Below are 14,667 nucleotides of genomic sequence, written 5' to 3' on the forward strand. Positions count from 1 at the left end.
ATGGAAGAATGAACAAATGAAAGAGAAAATTCTCCCCCACACTGTGGCAAGGACCTCCTTTTTGCTCTCCTTGCTTCCAGTATATTTCCTTCCAGAGGTTTCTCCACAACCAAGACAGGGGCATCTGAACACATCATAAGCCTGTGCTCCAGGGCCCTCAGGATAAATTCCAAGTTCTAGGCTAATGTTTTGCTCATTCCACTCTATGATAATTTTAATGAAAAGTGACTTTCAAACTCCTTGTTTCCATCAGAAAATCTGGCAGTGCCACAAGAAGTGTGTTAGAAAAGGAGACTTCTCTAAAAAGGTAACATTAAGGGTAACATCTGTACAATACTGCAACAATAGCTGAAGTCCAGGTACCTTACAGGACTCCTTGGTTAGAAATTACATTTTTAAGGGCAGTATGTATTTTGTCCAAACCATAGAGACGTTGTACAGTAAAGTGAGAATGGCTTTTTGCATTTTGTGGCACATAAACTTTCTCAAAGGAGTCTAAAATATGTCCAGTATTCAGCTGATATTTGGTAGGCACACACCGTTTAATAACAAGACTGACTTCAACGTGTTGTAAAGATTCAATAAAAACAGAGGCAAACTTGTCCACAGAGCATACAAATGGATTTTATGGGTAAATTATTTATTGAAGTATAACATGCAGGCAGAAACTGCAAACATCTAAATGTACAGGTCCGTGAATTTTCATAACGTGTAAGCTATTTTTTAAAAGATTGTGGAAAAAGGATTATTCTTCCATTCAGCAGATTCATTTGAAATGATTTTAAATAGATGACGTCATCTCTAAGCAGAGATGCGAGGCGACTTGAAGCAGGACGTGGGGCCTTGACGTTATCGCGCAGCAGCGTCCTTTCCCCGCCCACTTTTCTCGCCCCAATAGGTCGCCGCGTTAACACTCACCTAGACGAATCCGGAAGCAAAGTGAGCAAATCAAGGACGAGGGAGGCGGGGCCTCAGTAGGCGCCTGCATACTGGCTAAATTGAGGCAAACTGCCCGGCTTTTGGGGGCGGGGCTCTTGGCAACTGCACACTCTGCGCAAGCGCAGAGGTGACCTCCTCCCTGTGCCAAACGGGGGGTGGGTAGGGTCGCGTGGCGCCCTCTGCGCCTGCGCCAGGGCACAAGGTGGGGCCGCGGGCGCCCGCATTCTGGCGTGCGCACAAGGGTAGGGGGCAACGGTTAGCTGTCACCCTGAGGTGGGTGGCAGCAGGATGGCGACGGCCTCTGGGTCCTCGGACTTGGCTGGCTCCGGAGCGCCCTCGCCTGGTGGGGGAGCCCAGGCGGCGGCAGCTGAGGAGGAGGAGCGAGAGGTGGTGCGGGTCCGAGTCAAGGTGAGGCTGGTGGCCCGTCATTCAGCCCGCCCAGAGCTCCCGGGAGAGGGGAAGGTGGTGGCTGTCCTAGGATGGAGGGCGGGACTTGAGAATTGGGGTGTTACGTGAGGGGAGAGGCTAGAGGGCAGAATATTGGTGGCTTGGGTTGGGGGCTGGGGGAAGGCTGGACCTGGGAATGCGGGGGCAGAGGGTGGGGCGTGGGGATTACAAATAGAAGGGTAGGGCCCTATGGAATGGATAGGAGGAGACTGTGGGTAGAGAGGAGGGGCTATAGGGTTAGAGGAGGGGCCTTAATGGAGTGGAGCCCTGAGAAATGAGGGAGGTTGTTGCTGTCTGAAAAGGAGGCGCTGACATCAGTTTAACATTGTGTTGAGAGTGCACTTTTGTGCAAATCCCCATCCTGGATGAGCAGACACACTCGTCGGGGAGACAAACAGCTAAATAAAGGATATGCTTCAGACAGTGGTGAATGTCATGGGGAGATAACGAAAAAGATTCCGAACTAGGGAGTTACTTTAGCCAAGGTCGTGCTGGGAAATACCCAGAAAGGTATTGAAGGAACAGAGACCCAAATAAAAAGGAGTAACCAATGTGCATATCAGGGGGGAAGAGTGTTTTAGACCGAGAGAACAACAAGGAGAGCGTTTTAGACTGAGAGAAAAGCTGGGAGGTGGGGATGAGTTTGACATGTTCCCTTAGGTTTCCATATTGCTGGAGCCCAGAGAGTGAGGGGAAGAGTGGTAGGGGGTGGATAGGACAGGTAAGAGAGGGGCAGATTGTGAAGGGCCTTTGGCATGTATTCTATTCTTGAGTAAGAAAGCTGTTGCAGTAGTTCCAGCAAGCAGTTGATGGTGGCTCAGACTAGGGTGGTGGCACTGGTGGTGACGAGAAGAGGTTAGATTCCTGAGAGAAGTAAACATCACTGCAGTGTAATAGAGGAAGCTCAAAGGTAGAGGTTTGGGTGTTCAAAGAAGAGAAGATGCTTAAGCTGTGAGTGAGCCAGTTAAAGAGTGGAAGGACCTTCCAGACTGGAAGATCTCCACAAGCACAGGCCTGGAGCCAAAATGTGTTCAGAGTAACTTCTGGGAGTTTGGTAGTACCAGAGTGTAAAGTTCAAAAAAGCTCCTGTTGGGAATCCTGGGGTTCCTTTTGAAGAGATTTAAGCAAGAGAGTGTTGTAGATAGACATGCTAGATTGGTTGCAGCGTGGAGGACTGGTTTAATAAAGGCCAAGCTGGACATGTCTTTTCGCCTTTTCATACTGTTCATGGGGTTCTCAAGGCTCACTGGAAAAGACCCTGATGCTGGGGGAGATTGAGGGCAGGAGAAGAAGGGGGCGTCCGAGGATGAGGTGGTTGGATGGCATCACACACTCAATGGACGTGAGTTTGAGCAAACTCCAGGAGATAGTGAAGGACAGGAAAGCCTGGTGTGCTGCAGTCCATGGGGTCACAAAGAGTCGGACACAACTGAGCAACTGATCAACCAAAGATTGAACATGGTGATCTTGGCAACCAGCCTTGAGGGAATGTAGAAGAAGGATTGGGTGCCTGGACTATTGCAGTAGCCTCCTCCTCACTGGACCACTGCTTTCTCCTTTGTCCCCCACGGACTGTTCATAGAGCAGCCAGAAGGGTCCTGTTAAATCCTGAATCAGACCACATCCCTCCTCTACTCAGAACTCTCCCAAGCCTCCCCTCTCACTCAGAGCACAAACCCTGGTTCTCTCCATGGCCCAGAACTCCCGCCTTGATCTGGCCCCTGCCACATCTCTACCCTTACCTTCTGCCATATCATCCATGTCATTGTGGTGATGTGACCCCTGATGGCCTACCCCATGTCTTCTCTCCACAGAAATGTGAGAGCTTCTTGCCACTTGAGTTTCGCTCTTTTGCTGTGGACCCCCAAATCACTTCGCTCGATGTGTTGCAACACATCCTCATCCGAGCCTTTGACTTGAATGGGTGAGTAATGGGGTGTGGGGCAAAACCAGTGGGCCACCCACCTTGACAGCAGTTGTTTGGCACTTTTATTGTTGTCGTTTGGTAGGGAGGGTTGTTTGTTTTGTTATTATTAATATAAATAGTCCCATAATAAACAAATAGCCACATACATATCTTGGAATTTTTTGGGAAAATCTAGTCATAGGATGAATTCCTAGCAGTGATATTGCTGAATTAAAGGGTGTATACTTTTTTAAGTTTCAACAGATGTTTCCAAAATGTTCTCTGGGTAGGTGTTACCAATTTACCGTCTCAGCAGCAGCCCATAAAGTTTCTGTTTTCCTCACAAACACTGGTTACTAAAAAACATTAGAAAATTTGCCAACCTGATAGATGAAAAATAGTGTCTCCTGGGGGCAAATGTGATGGTTATTTTGGTGTCATTGTTATTTTGGAGGAATATATGCACATGGTAATGGACTCAAAGGATACAGAAATGATGTGTATTTGGGGGGGTTTCCATGGTGACTGTCAGTTCTGGCAATGGCTCAGCAGGTAAAGAATCCACCTGCAATGCAGGGGACACAGGAGATGAGGGTTTGATTCCTGGGTTGGAAAGATTCCCCTGGAGAAGGAAATGGCAACCCACTCCAGTATTCTTGCCTGGAAAATTCTATGGACAGAGGAGCCTGGCAGGCTACAGTCCATGGAGTCACAAAGAGCTGAACACAACTGAGTGACTAAACACGTTCATGGTGACAGTAGTTATCACACAATATGCTTTGCATAGAGTTGCACTGGTGTATCTAAAGAACAAGTTCTTAATTGTAATTTGACTTTTTTACATAAACATTTTCTGTTGTGAAAAATAACAACCATACAGCTTGCTTTATTTTTTATGCACAAGGCTGCTTCTTCCCACTTCAATCCCTCAACTACTCAGTTACCCTCCCTAGAGGAGACCCCAGTACCAGTTTGCAGTGTGTTCTCCAGATACAAGCAGATGTGCATCTGTTTCTGTGTTTGTGAAACAAACTTCCCAGGCTTCTTTTGGAAATGGTCCCTGAGGCTTCCCAGGCACAGGGGCCCTGAAAGCTGCGGTGTTTCCTCTGTCCAGGAAGAAGAACTTTGGTATCAGCTACCTGGGCCGAGATCGGATGGGGCAGGAAGCTTACCTCTCACTCTTGTCTGACTGGGACCTCAGCACAGCCTTTGCCACTGCCTCCAAACCTTACCTGCACCTGCGTGTAGATATCCGGCCCACTGAGGACAGTGAGTACCCCGGTGCTCTGGGGGCACTGCCCTGTGATACCCCCTTTTCCCCATAGGATGACTCTACTCCTCACAACACACTCCTTCACAGTGGGCTAAGGAGCAAGGAATCCTAGGTCCAAATCCTGGCTTGGCCACTGGCCCTCCATTTCTTTAGCTATAAAGTAGAGATAATGGTATCTTAGGGCCATCATGAGGATTAAACAGGGAAATTCATGTAAAAGTGCCTGAAAAGGTGCATGGCTGCATTGTGAATGCTCAAAAAGTATTAGCTCTAATGACAATAATTGTCATATTTATTATAGCATATAATCTAGTGATAATTACAGAATGCAGTATAATAATAGAGCTATAGTATTATATGTTTCAGTTATAATAATATTGTAAATATAATAATGCTGATTATAGTCATGGTAATTGTATTTATTCATTCATTCATCCTGTACTCACTTTCATTGATTTGTTCCTTTGATCTCTCAGCCACTTTCAGTCTTCTCCTAGTTCTTAGTTTTGCCTGTACTGTTCCCCTAGTTTTGCCTGTACTGTTCCCAGGGAGCCCACAGATAAATTAAGACATGGTCCTGAAAATTTGATTATGAAGCATACATTAGATAATAATAGTGTCAGTGTTAAATTTCCAGAGTATGGTTACGGTATCATGGTTATTGAAGGAAAATATCCTTGTTCTTGGGGAAAACACAAGTATTAAGGGGTAAGGTGTTATAATATCTGCAAATAACTTGGCAAAATAATAAATGTATGTATATATATGGAGAGAATGAGATGAAGCAAATGTGGCAAAAAATATGAACAGTTAGGGGAGTAGATGAAAGATGTATGGATGGTCAATGTATTCATCATTTTAACTTTGTCATAGATTTGAAATTTTTTTCAAGTAAAAAGTTGTGGAGTGGAAGACATGGTTTCCAGTCTCAGGAAATTCACAGTGCCTATTTGAGATGCCTGAATAGGCATTTTATTGATGTCATAATAACATAAATAGCTAACATGTGTTGAGCACTTGAGGCCATTCTACACACATAATATTTATTCACTGGATTGTCAAAACAATCCTACAGAGTAGGGATGACCGTTATCTCCATGTTACAGATGAGGAAACTGAGTCTCAGAGAGGGGACAGGACCTGTCTGTGTCACAGAGACAGTCAGTGGAGGAGTGTGATTTGAACACAGGTGGTGGCTGAACTGGCTTCAAGAGTCTTTGCTCTTAAACATTCGACTATAAAATGTGGTGCTTATTTAAAAAAAGACATTAGAGAAAAAGAATCAGAGAGAGAAACAAGAATCAGAGAGAAAGACAGTGACTGAGACAGGGAGAGAAACAAATGGGAAAAGGCTGGTAGCCAGAGACACAGGAACCTCTGCACAAGCAGCCCTGTGTGCTACTTACTCTGTCAGTCACTTAGCTAATTCCCCCAGCCTCCATTTCCTTACCTATAAAATAGACACAGTAGCACTATTTCAGTAAAGAAATAAAATCTGCTCTGCTAATAAACATGTGAAGAAAACCCCAGCTACACACAAACTGAGAGGAATGCAAAATACACAGACAGACACCCAGTAGTTTGGCAAAAGGACATTTAAAAGTTACCTTTATAAAGAGAATCAACTTTCCAGTATTTCCATTCTATTTCTACCATTGTCTTATTTCCAAAACTCCTGCAAATACACGAGTTTGTTTCCGAATTCCTGATTCTCTTACATTGATCTCTTTGTTAAATCCTAAGCCAGTTCCATGTTGTTTTAATCACATAGTTTTATGATATATGTTTTCCTTTTTAAAATTATTCCTGAATATTCTTGTGCACTTACTGTTCTTTTCATTTAATGGAATTAGCTTATCATTTCATTAAGATATTGATGGGAGTTTGATTGGAGTTGTTTTTTTTTTCCCCCATACCACACAAGTTTGCTGGATCTTAGTTCCCAGGGATTGAACCCAGGCCTCAGCAGTGAAATCTCGGAGTCCTAACCACTGAACTGCCAGGGAATTCCCTAATGAAACTAATCTTTAATTATCCAGTAAATACATTATCCATATTAGAAATAATGATGAAGTCTGTCTCTTGAATCACCGTGCCTAATCTTGATCCCCTACCTTAGGCTTCACAGGTGGCACTAGTGGAAAAGAACCCCTGCCAGTGCAGGAGACATAAGAGGCATGAGTTCGATCCCTGGGTTGGGAAGATCCCCTGGAGGAGAGCATGGCAACCCAGTCCAGTATTCTTCCCTGGAGAATTCCATGGACAGAGGAGCCTGGCGGGCTCTGGTCCATCAGGTCACAAAGACATGACTGAAGCAACTTAGCATGCAATACAGACCTGTCTTTTTGCCCTGCAGGAACTACTTTGATCAGTTTGATGTGTAATCTTACAGGTCCTTGATTCACACACACATATACACACAAATTAGTCCACATATGGAGAGATGTAAGTATATTTGTATTTGTATATGTACACAAATGGTATGTGTTTAACATAAATCATACTACACATTAATAGGTGAGTGTGCGATTGATGGAACTGTTATAAATATTCGTAATGAATTCTTGGGATTGTGTTCATGAATGCAAAAGCAACAGGCATGTTGTGATCACTTAGATGGCCCAGTCCCTCTTTCTGGGAAGAACTCAGTTTCTGTCACCTCTTCAGTTGGAAGATTGCCAAGCCTAGACAGAATCAATCTGTGCATTCGTGATATGAATTCCCTTTCTGTCATATGTATTGCAGATATTTTTTTCCAAGCTTATCTTTTTGTTTTGTGGCCTTGTTTGTGGTGCTCTTTTGGTCCTATCAAAAACTAATGTTTGTATGCAGTCTTGTACATATATCTGTCTTTTTCTGTATGATTTCTGAATTTCTCCTCTTTAGAACATCTTCCCCGTCCACATACTTATACAAATATTCTTCTATTTTATACAAATATTCTCCTATATTTTCTTCTAACACACTTATTATTTTCTCTTTTACATATAAATCTCTACTCAGTCAACATTGTGATTAGTGGACCTAGTTTTTTTTTTTAATTTATTTTTATTTATTTGGCTGCATCAGGTCTTGGTTGCATCATAGAGGATCTTCCGTTGTGGTGCCCAGACTCAGTAGTTGTGGCCACAGGCTTAGTTGCCCTGTGACATGTGAAATCTTCCCAGACCAGAATATATGTACTTGGATTTATTTCTGGGCTTTCTATATTGAATTCTACCAAGACAAACATTGCATTCCTCCCACAATTTTTTTCAGGGGGGGGGGTTCTTTTTGTTAACTATTCTTAAATGTGAATTCTTTCATACAAATGTTAAAATAATTTTACCCAGTTTCAGAAAAAAACCTATTACATTTCTGGTTGGCAGAATATATAATTTAGCATTTGGGAGATTTGACAATTTTATCATAAGGAGGTGTAGTACATGTAGCACATATTGTGTAATAGTGCAAGCAGGGCCTGAGACAGCACCCTACATGAAACTTGAGTGTTTCTTCAGGGAAATGTGTGTATATTCATACTTAGTGGGTTACATAAAGACTAGATATAGTCTCGTATCAGTTCAGATCCAGTTTTGCCACTAGATGAGTTTGTGCTTGTGGAAATCCTTTGCCCATTTTGTTAATGGGTTCTTTCTTTTTAAAAAATCAACATAGAATGTCTCTCTTTCTTGTCATATTTCGGTCTTGAGCAGTGCTTTTTCTTACATTCACATAGCTGCTCTTGCTCTCTCTGTTTGCCAGGTATGCCTTCAGATTTCTTCAATTTTTAACCTTTCTTTGTCACCTAGTTTTACTGTGTCTCTCACAAAAACTCCATAGCTGGATTTATGCTTTTTTACACAACTGACAGTGAAATCTTCTGACCACTTTTCCCCTCCAGTCTCCCCCACCCCCACTCACCCTAGCCCTTGAAATGGAAGCTTTGGAACACTTTTCATTCTCATTCTTCTGGTCCCTAACCCTTAACTTTTGGGCTTTGCTTAGGCAGTATTGTGTTTTTCTTTTTCAATTCCAGGCTGTCATGATCTTTTCTTTAGAGTTAGTCACTTACGTTTCAGGAATTCTGATGTAACAATATTACACTCCCAATGACAGTCTCTTTGTCATTTTATGTCTAACTATATACTAATGTTAAAAACTTGTGGCTTGTCACCATGTACCTTCCCTTTGGCCTTCCTCCACCCACCTTGAGCTCTCGTAGTCACTCAGTAGTTGTTTCTTAGAGAACTTCTTTGTTCCCCTCCAGTAAGGTGCATGGTTGTTGTTGTTCAGTTGCTCAGTTGTGTCCGACTCTTTGCGACCCCATGGACTGCAGCATGCCAGGCTTCCCTGACCTTCACTATCTCCCAGAGTTTGCTCAAACTCAGTCCATTGAGTCAATGATGCAATCCAGCCATCTCATCCTCTGTCGCCCCCTTCTCCTCCTGCTCTCAGTCAGGCTCTTAAGTGAGTCAGCTCTTTGCATCAGGTAGCCAAAGTATTAGAGCTTCAGCTTCAGTGTCAGTCCTTCCACTGAATATTCAGGGTTGATTTCCCTAGGATTGACTGGTTTGATCTCCTTGTTGTCCGAGGGACTCGCGAGTCTTCTCCAGCACCAGAGTTCAAAAGCAGCAATTCTTTGGCACTCAGACTTCTTTATGGTCCAACTCTCACATCTGTATATGACTACTGGGAAAACCATACCTTTGATTATACAGCAGACCTTTGTCAACAAAGTGATGTCTCTGCTTTTTAATATACTGTCTAGGTTTATCATGACTTTTCTTCCAAGGAGCAAGCATCTTTTAATTTTGTGGCTGCAGTCACCATCTGTAGTGATTTTGGACCCCAAGAAAATAAAGTCTGTCACTGTTTCCATTGTTTCCCCATCTATTTGTCATGAGGTGATGGGACCAGATGCCATGATCTTAGTTTTCTGAATGTTGAATTTTAAGCCAGCTTTTTCACTCTCCTCTTTTACCTTTATCTAGAGGCTCTTTAATTCCTCTTTAGTGCATGGGTTACATATATGCTAATAATCAGAAAGTTCTTTCTTTGGTTGTGGTGGATATGTACTGATGTGGCTGGATGGGGGCCCTTGGATCTCAGGCCTGTCATGTCAGTGCTCCGTGGATACTGAAAGTCACTATCTTGCTTTCGGAGTTGTGGAACAGAAGCCCTTTGGCAGTCTGACCTTCTTCCAGTTGTAAGCAGCCTGTTCTTTATCTTTGGAAGCTGGCAAGAATTTGTCTTCATTCTTAGAATGTGGGCATTTTGCTAGCAGATTAGTAAGAGTTGAGAGAGGCCCATGGTCTATGCTATTCATTGATTGATCCTATCTGAGACTTGCCAACCCACTTCTTCATCTCAGGGACACTTTCCTTCATATCTTGGTAATTCTGTCTCTGCTTGATCTCTTTTCTCCTCCTACATTTCCTACTTTTTGCCTCTCAGGTTTCCTGGACTCACCCTCCAGGTCTCTCTGCTTTCCTCTCATCATTAAGCTTTAGCTCTGTGCCTTGAAAAGGGTTTTTCTCTTGGTCTTTCAGACCATTGGTGTGACCTTCTTCATTTTACCTGGTGAGTAGTGTGATCTTCATTTTAAGTGTTTTCATGTTTTAGAAAGACCATTCTGGCATCTGTTGGGAGAGAGTATAGAAGGAGGGGCAAAGGGGAAGCAGGGACTGGTTGGATGAGAGGCATGGTATGAGCTGAGAGAAGAAGTGGAATTGAAGTATGTTCTGCATGCAGAAGCCATGGGAGTTGAGAGAGGTCTGTCAGGTTTGGGGCTTAAGCAATTGAAGAGATAGAGACACTGTTCAGACTTGGGGAGCAGGTCATGTCTCAAATGGATCTCGGGCTCCCCTTGTGGACCCATTAGGTTTGCAGTGCCCAGTGGGACATCCAGGGAGAGGCAGTGACTTGTGGCCCAGGGTTTGCTTCCCCCTCAGCTCTGTGTGAGAAAGTATAGTGGACTTCATGGGAATGTTGCTTAGGGATGGCATTTGCCTGCAAATGACAGTGGCTTGAACAAATCCCAGTTGATTTGTTTCATGTAATAGAGTTGGAAAGCCACTGGTCTTTGCTGTTGTCAGCTTAGCAGTTCTGTGGTGCCAGGGTGGACATCTCTTGAGTCTCTCAAACTTACTCAATTGGCCATTGCTGCTTCAAGCCACATGACATTTGAGGTGGGCAGAAAGGATGCAAGGGGGAGTAAAGAAGAGAGAGAAGGGAGAGACCAAGGACCAGAATTGGATAAAATTAAGCATATCATTATCTCTTCTGTGTAACGTGCATGACGTACCTGCTCCACAGATACTTTTGCTAAAATTTACCTGGGCCCTGGAGTAAGGTGAATAAGATAAAGATCCCAGCCCTACCATGTCCTTGTCCACTTACTAATTTTTCCAACCTTTCTGTCGTGGTCTGTAAGATGAGAATAATGGTATTCTATACCAATTGTGGAAGGAGGACTAGTGGGAAGGTAAGATTCAGGGTTTGGATTCTTGAGCTTTGGGCCTGACTTTCAAATTTCAGTTCTTTGACCCACTCGCTATGGGACCTTAGGCAACTATTAATACTAATTCTGGCTGTGCCTGTTTCCTCTTAGAAAGATTGGTGATAATAATAGTGCTCAATTTAGAGAGTGCATGTGTGTATGTACTTCATACACAGTTGCTTCAGATGTGTCCATCTCTGCAATCCCATGGACTGTAGTCTACCCGGCTCCTCTGTCCATGGAATTCTCCAGGAAGAATACTGGAGTGGGTTGCCATTTCCTTCTCCAGGGAATCTTCCCCACCCAGGGGTCCAACCCGCTTTTCTTGCATCTCTTGCACTGGCAGGCAGATTTTTTTACCTGTATGAATAGTAAATGAGTTAACATTTGCAAAGAGCTCACAACACTTCCTGTCACTCAGCCCTATGGAAGTGTTGTCTAGCATTCTGTGTTTTTTTTTTTTTTTTTTTTTGTATCCAAAACATGTCTATTGGGATGGTTTCCCATTCATCTTGATACAGGGTACTTTTAGTGCTGCTTCCGTCTGAAAGAGCATCCTTCTGTAAGCCTTTCTTTTCCTCCTGTAGGCTGGCAGAGGACAGTAGAGCAGCCAACACACAAGACTACTGTTTGTGCATGGCTAAAGACAGTGGTGATTTTATAGCATCCTGGGCATTTTACATCCATGAAATAGGAATTGGGGCTCTGCACCAGGCACTTCTTTTTGCATTTCCTCTTCTCCTCTTCTGGAGAGGAATGAAGAAGATCCTTTGCAAGAGGCATGTTCTCATGAGGAAGTCGTCACCGCTGGAAAGGGCTGTCTAGCGTTCTTATTGTTTATATTGATGTTAAGCCCTGGCACGGTGCCTGACACAAAGCTCTCAATAAACATTGCTTTATGTTATTAAAATGTTACTATTAGAGTCTACCAGCCATTCTGTGAGACTGTTTCCACCAGATTATTCATGGTTTTATTTTTTGTGTGATTAGGATGACAGAGGAAGGGAGAGTGGAGTGGCTTATTGCCTCTTGGGTGGCCTGGCTTCAGAGGGAGAGGAACCTGGTCCTGAGCTCTGGGGTTCTCATACCATGTCATTCTGTGTGCCGAGGCCCGCTGCTGGAAGACTGGGACATAATCAGCCCCAAGGATGTCATTGGCTCCGATGTGCTACTGGCTGAGAAGCGGTCATCACTGACAACAGCTGCCCTGCCCTTCACACAGTCCATCATCTCTCAGGTGCTTTCAGGGAGCCCCAGGGCCCAGCTGTTATTGGAGGGCAGTGCCTCCCTGGCACCCCCAATTCCGAGCCTGCCAGTTGGCACCTGCCCCTGGCCTACCCAGCTGAACAGTGGCCTCCCCCACCCCTCCTTCTTTCACAGGTGGGCCGCACCTTGTCTAAGGTCCAGCAGGTGCTGAGCTGGTCATATGGGGAAGATGTCAAGCCCTTCAAGCCGCCCCTGAGTGATGCGGAGTTTCATACCTACCTGAACCACGAGGGCCAGCTCTCCCGCCCCGAGGAATTGCGTCTGCGGATCTATCATGGTGGTGTCGAGCCCTCCCTGCGAAAAGTGAGCCTTCTCCATCACTCATTAGGTCCAGCACTCCCGCACACATGAATAGCTCAAGAGATGCATGCTCTGGGCCGCACTCTCAGGGGATGCTATGGAAGTGCTCCAGTGCATGCAGCAGTAGGAAGGCAGGCTTTTCCAAAGGAGAACAGGGGCCCAGGGTGGCTGGGTGGTGATAGGTACACACAAGGGCATGGCAGCTCATCTGTAGACCCGCTGCCTCATCCCTTTCATCCCTGGCCAGGTGGTGTGGCGGTACCTGCTGAATGTGTACCCAGACGGGCTGACAGGCCGAGAGCGGATGGACTACATGAAACGCAAGAGCCGGGAGTATGAGCAGCTCAAGAGTGAGTGGGCCCAGCGAGCAAGCCCCGAGGACCTGGAGTTCATCCGCAGCACAGTCCTCAAGGATGTGCTGCGCACTGACCGGGCCCACCCCTACTATGCAGGGCCCGAGGACGGCCCACACTTGCGGGCTCTGCACGACCTGCTCACCACCTATGCCGTTACCCACCCGCAGGTGTCCTACTGCCAGGGCATGAGTGACCTGGCCTCGCCCATCCTTGCTGTCATGGACCACGAGGGCCATGCCTTCGTCTGTTTTTGTGGCATCATGAAGCGCCTGGCTGCGAATTTCCACCCTGATGGTCGTGCCATGGCCACCAAGTTCGCTCACCTCAAGCTGCTGCTGCGACACGCGGACCCTGACTTCTACCAGTACCTGCAGGAAGCCGGTGCTGACGACCTCTTTTTCTGTTACCGCTGGCTGCTGCTTGAGCTCAAGCGCGAGTTTGCCTTTGACGACGCTCTGCGCATGCTGGAGGTCACCTGGAGCTCACTACCCCCTGACCCTCCTGAGCACGAGGTAGAGCTCGTGGGCCCCCCCAGCCTAGTGGTGGACATGGGCTTCGGGAGCCACCGGGGACGGCCCATGCGGCAGAGACACATGCTTAGGCCTGCCGGTGGAGGAGGTGGTGCCTTTGAAGATGCTGTTGACCACTTGACCACCAGCAGCCAGGGCCCTGGTGGCGGGGGGCGTCTTCTAAGGCAAGCCAGTCTGGATGACCTCCAGCAACTCAGGGATAGAACGGGCCCCAGGAGGGACTCCCTGATCCAGCTGCCCTACCCAGCCGCCCTCATCGGTTCCAAGTCTCTCTCTGAGCCCTTGCTGAACTCCTCAGACCCACTGCTTTCTCCCTCTTCCCACCCTGATTCACCATCCTCCTCATCTCCACCATCCACCCAGGATGCCTCTCCTGCTGGTGACGTGGCTGCTGGATCCCCCTTGATGCCAGAGGTGGGCTCCCCACAAGACTCTGGGAAGTCCTTGCCACCCCCACCCCCACTGGGCCTGCCCCCACCCCAGGAGTTTGGCCGAGGGAACCCATTCATGCTCTTCCTGTGCCTCGCCATCCTGCTGGAGCACCGTGACCACATCATGCGCAATGGGCTGGATTACAACGAGCTGGCCATGCACTTTGACCGCCTCGTGCGAAAACACCACCTGGGGCGCGTCCTACGCCGGGCCAAGGCTCTCTTCGCTGATTACCTGCAGTCAGAGATGTGGGACTCAGAGGAGGGAGCTGAGGCCACAGCCCCATCTTGATCAGACTCCCTTCAGCCCTCCATCAGCCCCATCAGATCTCCATTCTTTGCCAAGAGGGCCTACACGTGAGACCCCACATCCCTGCCTGCCAGCCCTAGACCTGTGGGAGCATAGTGCCCTGTCTCCCCAGGTCCGAGAGTATGGGGCTTTGCTTTGACAGTGCCCCATGGAGGCCCTGGCCTCCTTTCTCTGTTTTCTTGTTTTGTTTTTAACAACTGTACTTTGCACACGTGAAAGTCACTGTGGTCTGTGTATTTCTCTGCCTTCTCCCTGGTTTTTGTTATAAATGGAATCCCCAGGGCCTCTTTACCTGCTGGAGCTGAAACACTGCCCATTTCAAGTGAAGGGTGGCTCCCACTTCCCTGGTGACAGGAGAATGGATACTGATAAATCAATTCTAGAAGGTGAGCCCAGGTCAAACACCACTTGAGGAGGCCTGAAGCTAT

At 46.3% G+C, this 14,667-nt stretch overlaps 2 protein-coding genes across 2 annotated transcripts; one reads left to right on the forward strand and one right to left on the reverse strand.

Annotated features, from left to right (window-relative positions):
• The first annotated feature begins 1,083 nt into the window (after positions 1 to 1,083).
• Positions 1,084 to 14,457, forward strand: TBC1D25 (TBC1 domain family member 25). Its single transcript, XM_019956230.2, has 6 exons — positions 1,084 to 1,347; positions 3,201 to 3,310; positions 4,407 to 4,561; positions 12,156 to 12,283; positions 12,427 to 12,615; positions 12,860 to 14,457. The coding sequence occupies exons 1-6, from the start codon at positions 1,228 to 1,230 to the stop codon at positions 14,219 to 14,221; spliced, it is 2,064 nt and encodes a 687-aa protein (XP_019811789.1). The 5' UTR covers positions 1,084 to 1,227; the 3' UTR covers positions 14,222 to 14,457.
• LOC109555387 (small ribosomal subunit protein eS27-like) lies at positions 11,573 to 11,844 on the reverse strand. The gene has a single exon (XM_019956231.2). It carries the CDS (start codon positions 11,827 to 11,829, stop codon positions 11,575 to 11,577), a length of 255 nt encoding a protein of 84 aa, XP_019811790.1. The 5' UTR covers positions 11,830 to 11,844; the 3' UTR covers positions 11,573 to 11,574.
• Positions 14,458 to 14,667: the final 210 nt, after the last annotated feature.

Source organism: Bos indicus, chromosome X (assembly GCF_029378745.1).
Source record: "Bos indicus isolate NIAB-ARS_2022 breed Sahiwal x Tharparkar chromosome X, NIAB-ARS_B.indTharparkar_mat_pri_1.0, whole genome shotgun sequence".
Classification (NCBI taxonomy): domain Eukaryota; kingdom Metazoa; phylum Chordata; class Mammalia; order Artiodactyla; family Bovidae; genus Bos; species Bos indicus.

Bases quoted from the DNA above. Each gene is read 5' to 3' on its own strand.
- TBC1D25 (XM_019956230.2), top strand. From the start codon at position 1,228: ATGGCGACGGCCTCTGGGTCCTCGGACTTGGCTGGCTCCGGAGCGCCC. The intron at 1,348-3,200 runs GTGAGGCTGGTG...TTCTCTCCACAG, and splicing joins TGGTGCGGGTCCGAGTCAAG to AAATGTGAGAGCTTCTTGCC. The intron at 12,616-12,859 runs GTGAGCCTTCTC...ATCCCTGGCCAG, and splicing joins TCGAGCCCTCCCTGCGAAAA to GTGGTGTGGCGGTACCTGCT.
- LOC109555387 (XM_019956231.2), bottom strand. From the start codon at position 11,829: ATGCCTCTTGCAAAGGATCTTCTTCATTCCTCTCCAGAAGAGGAGAAG.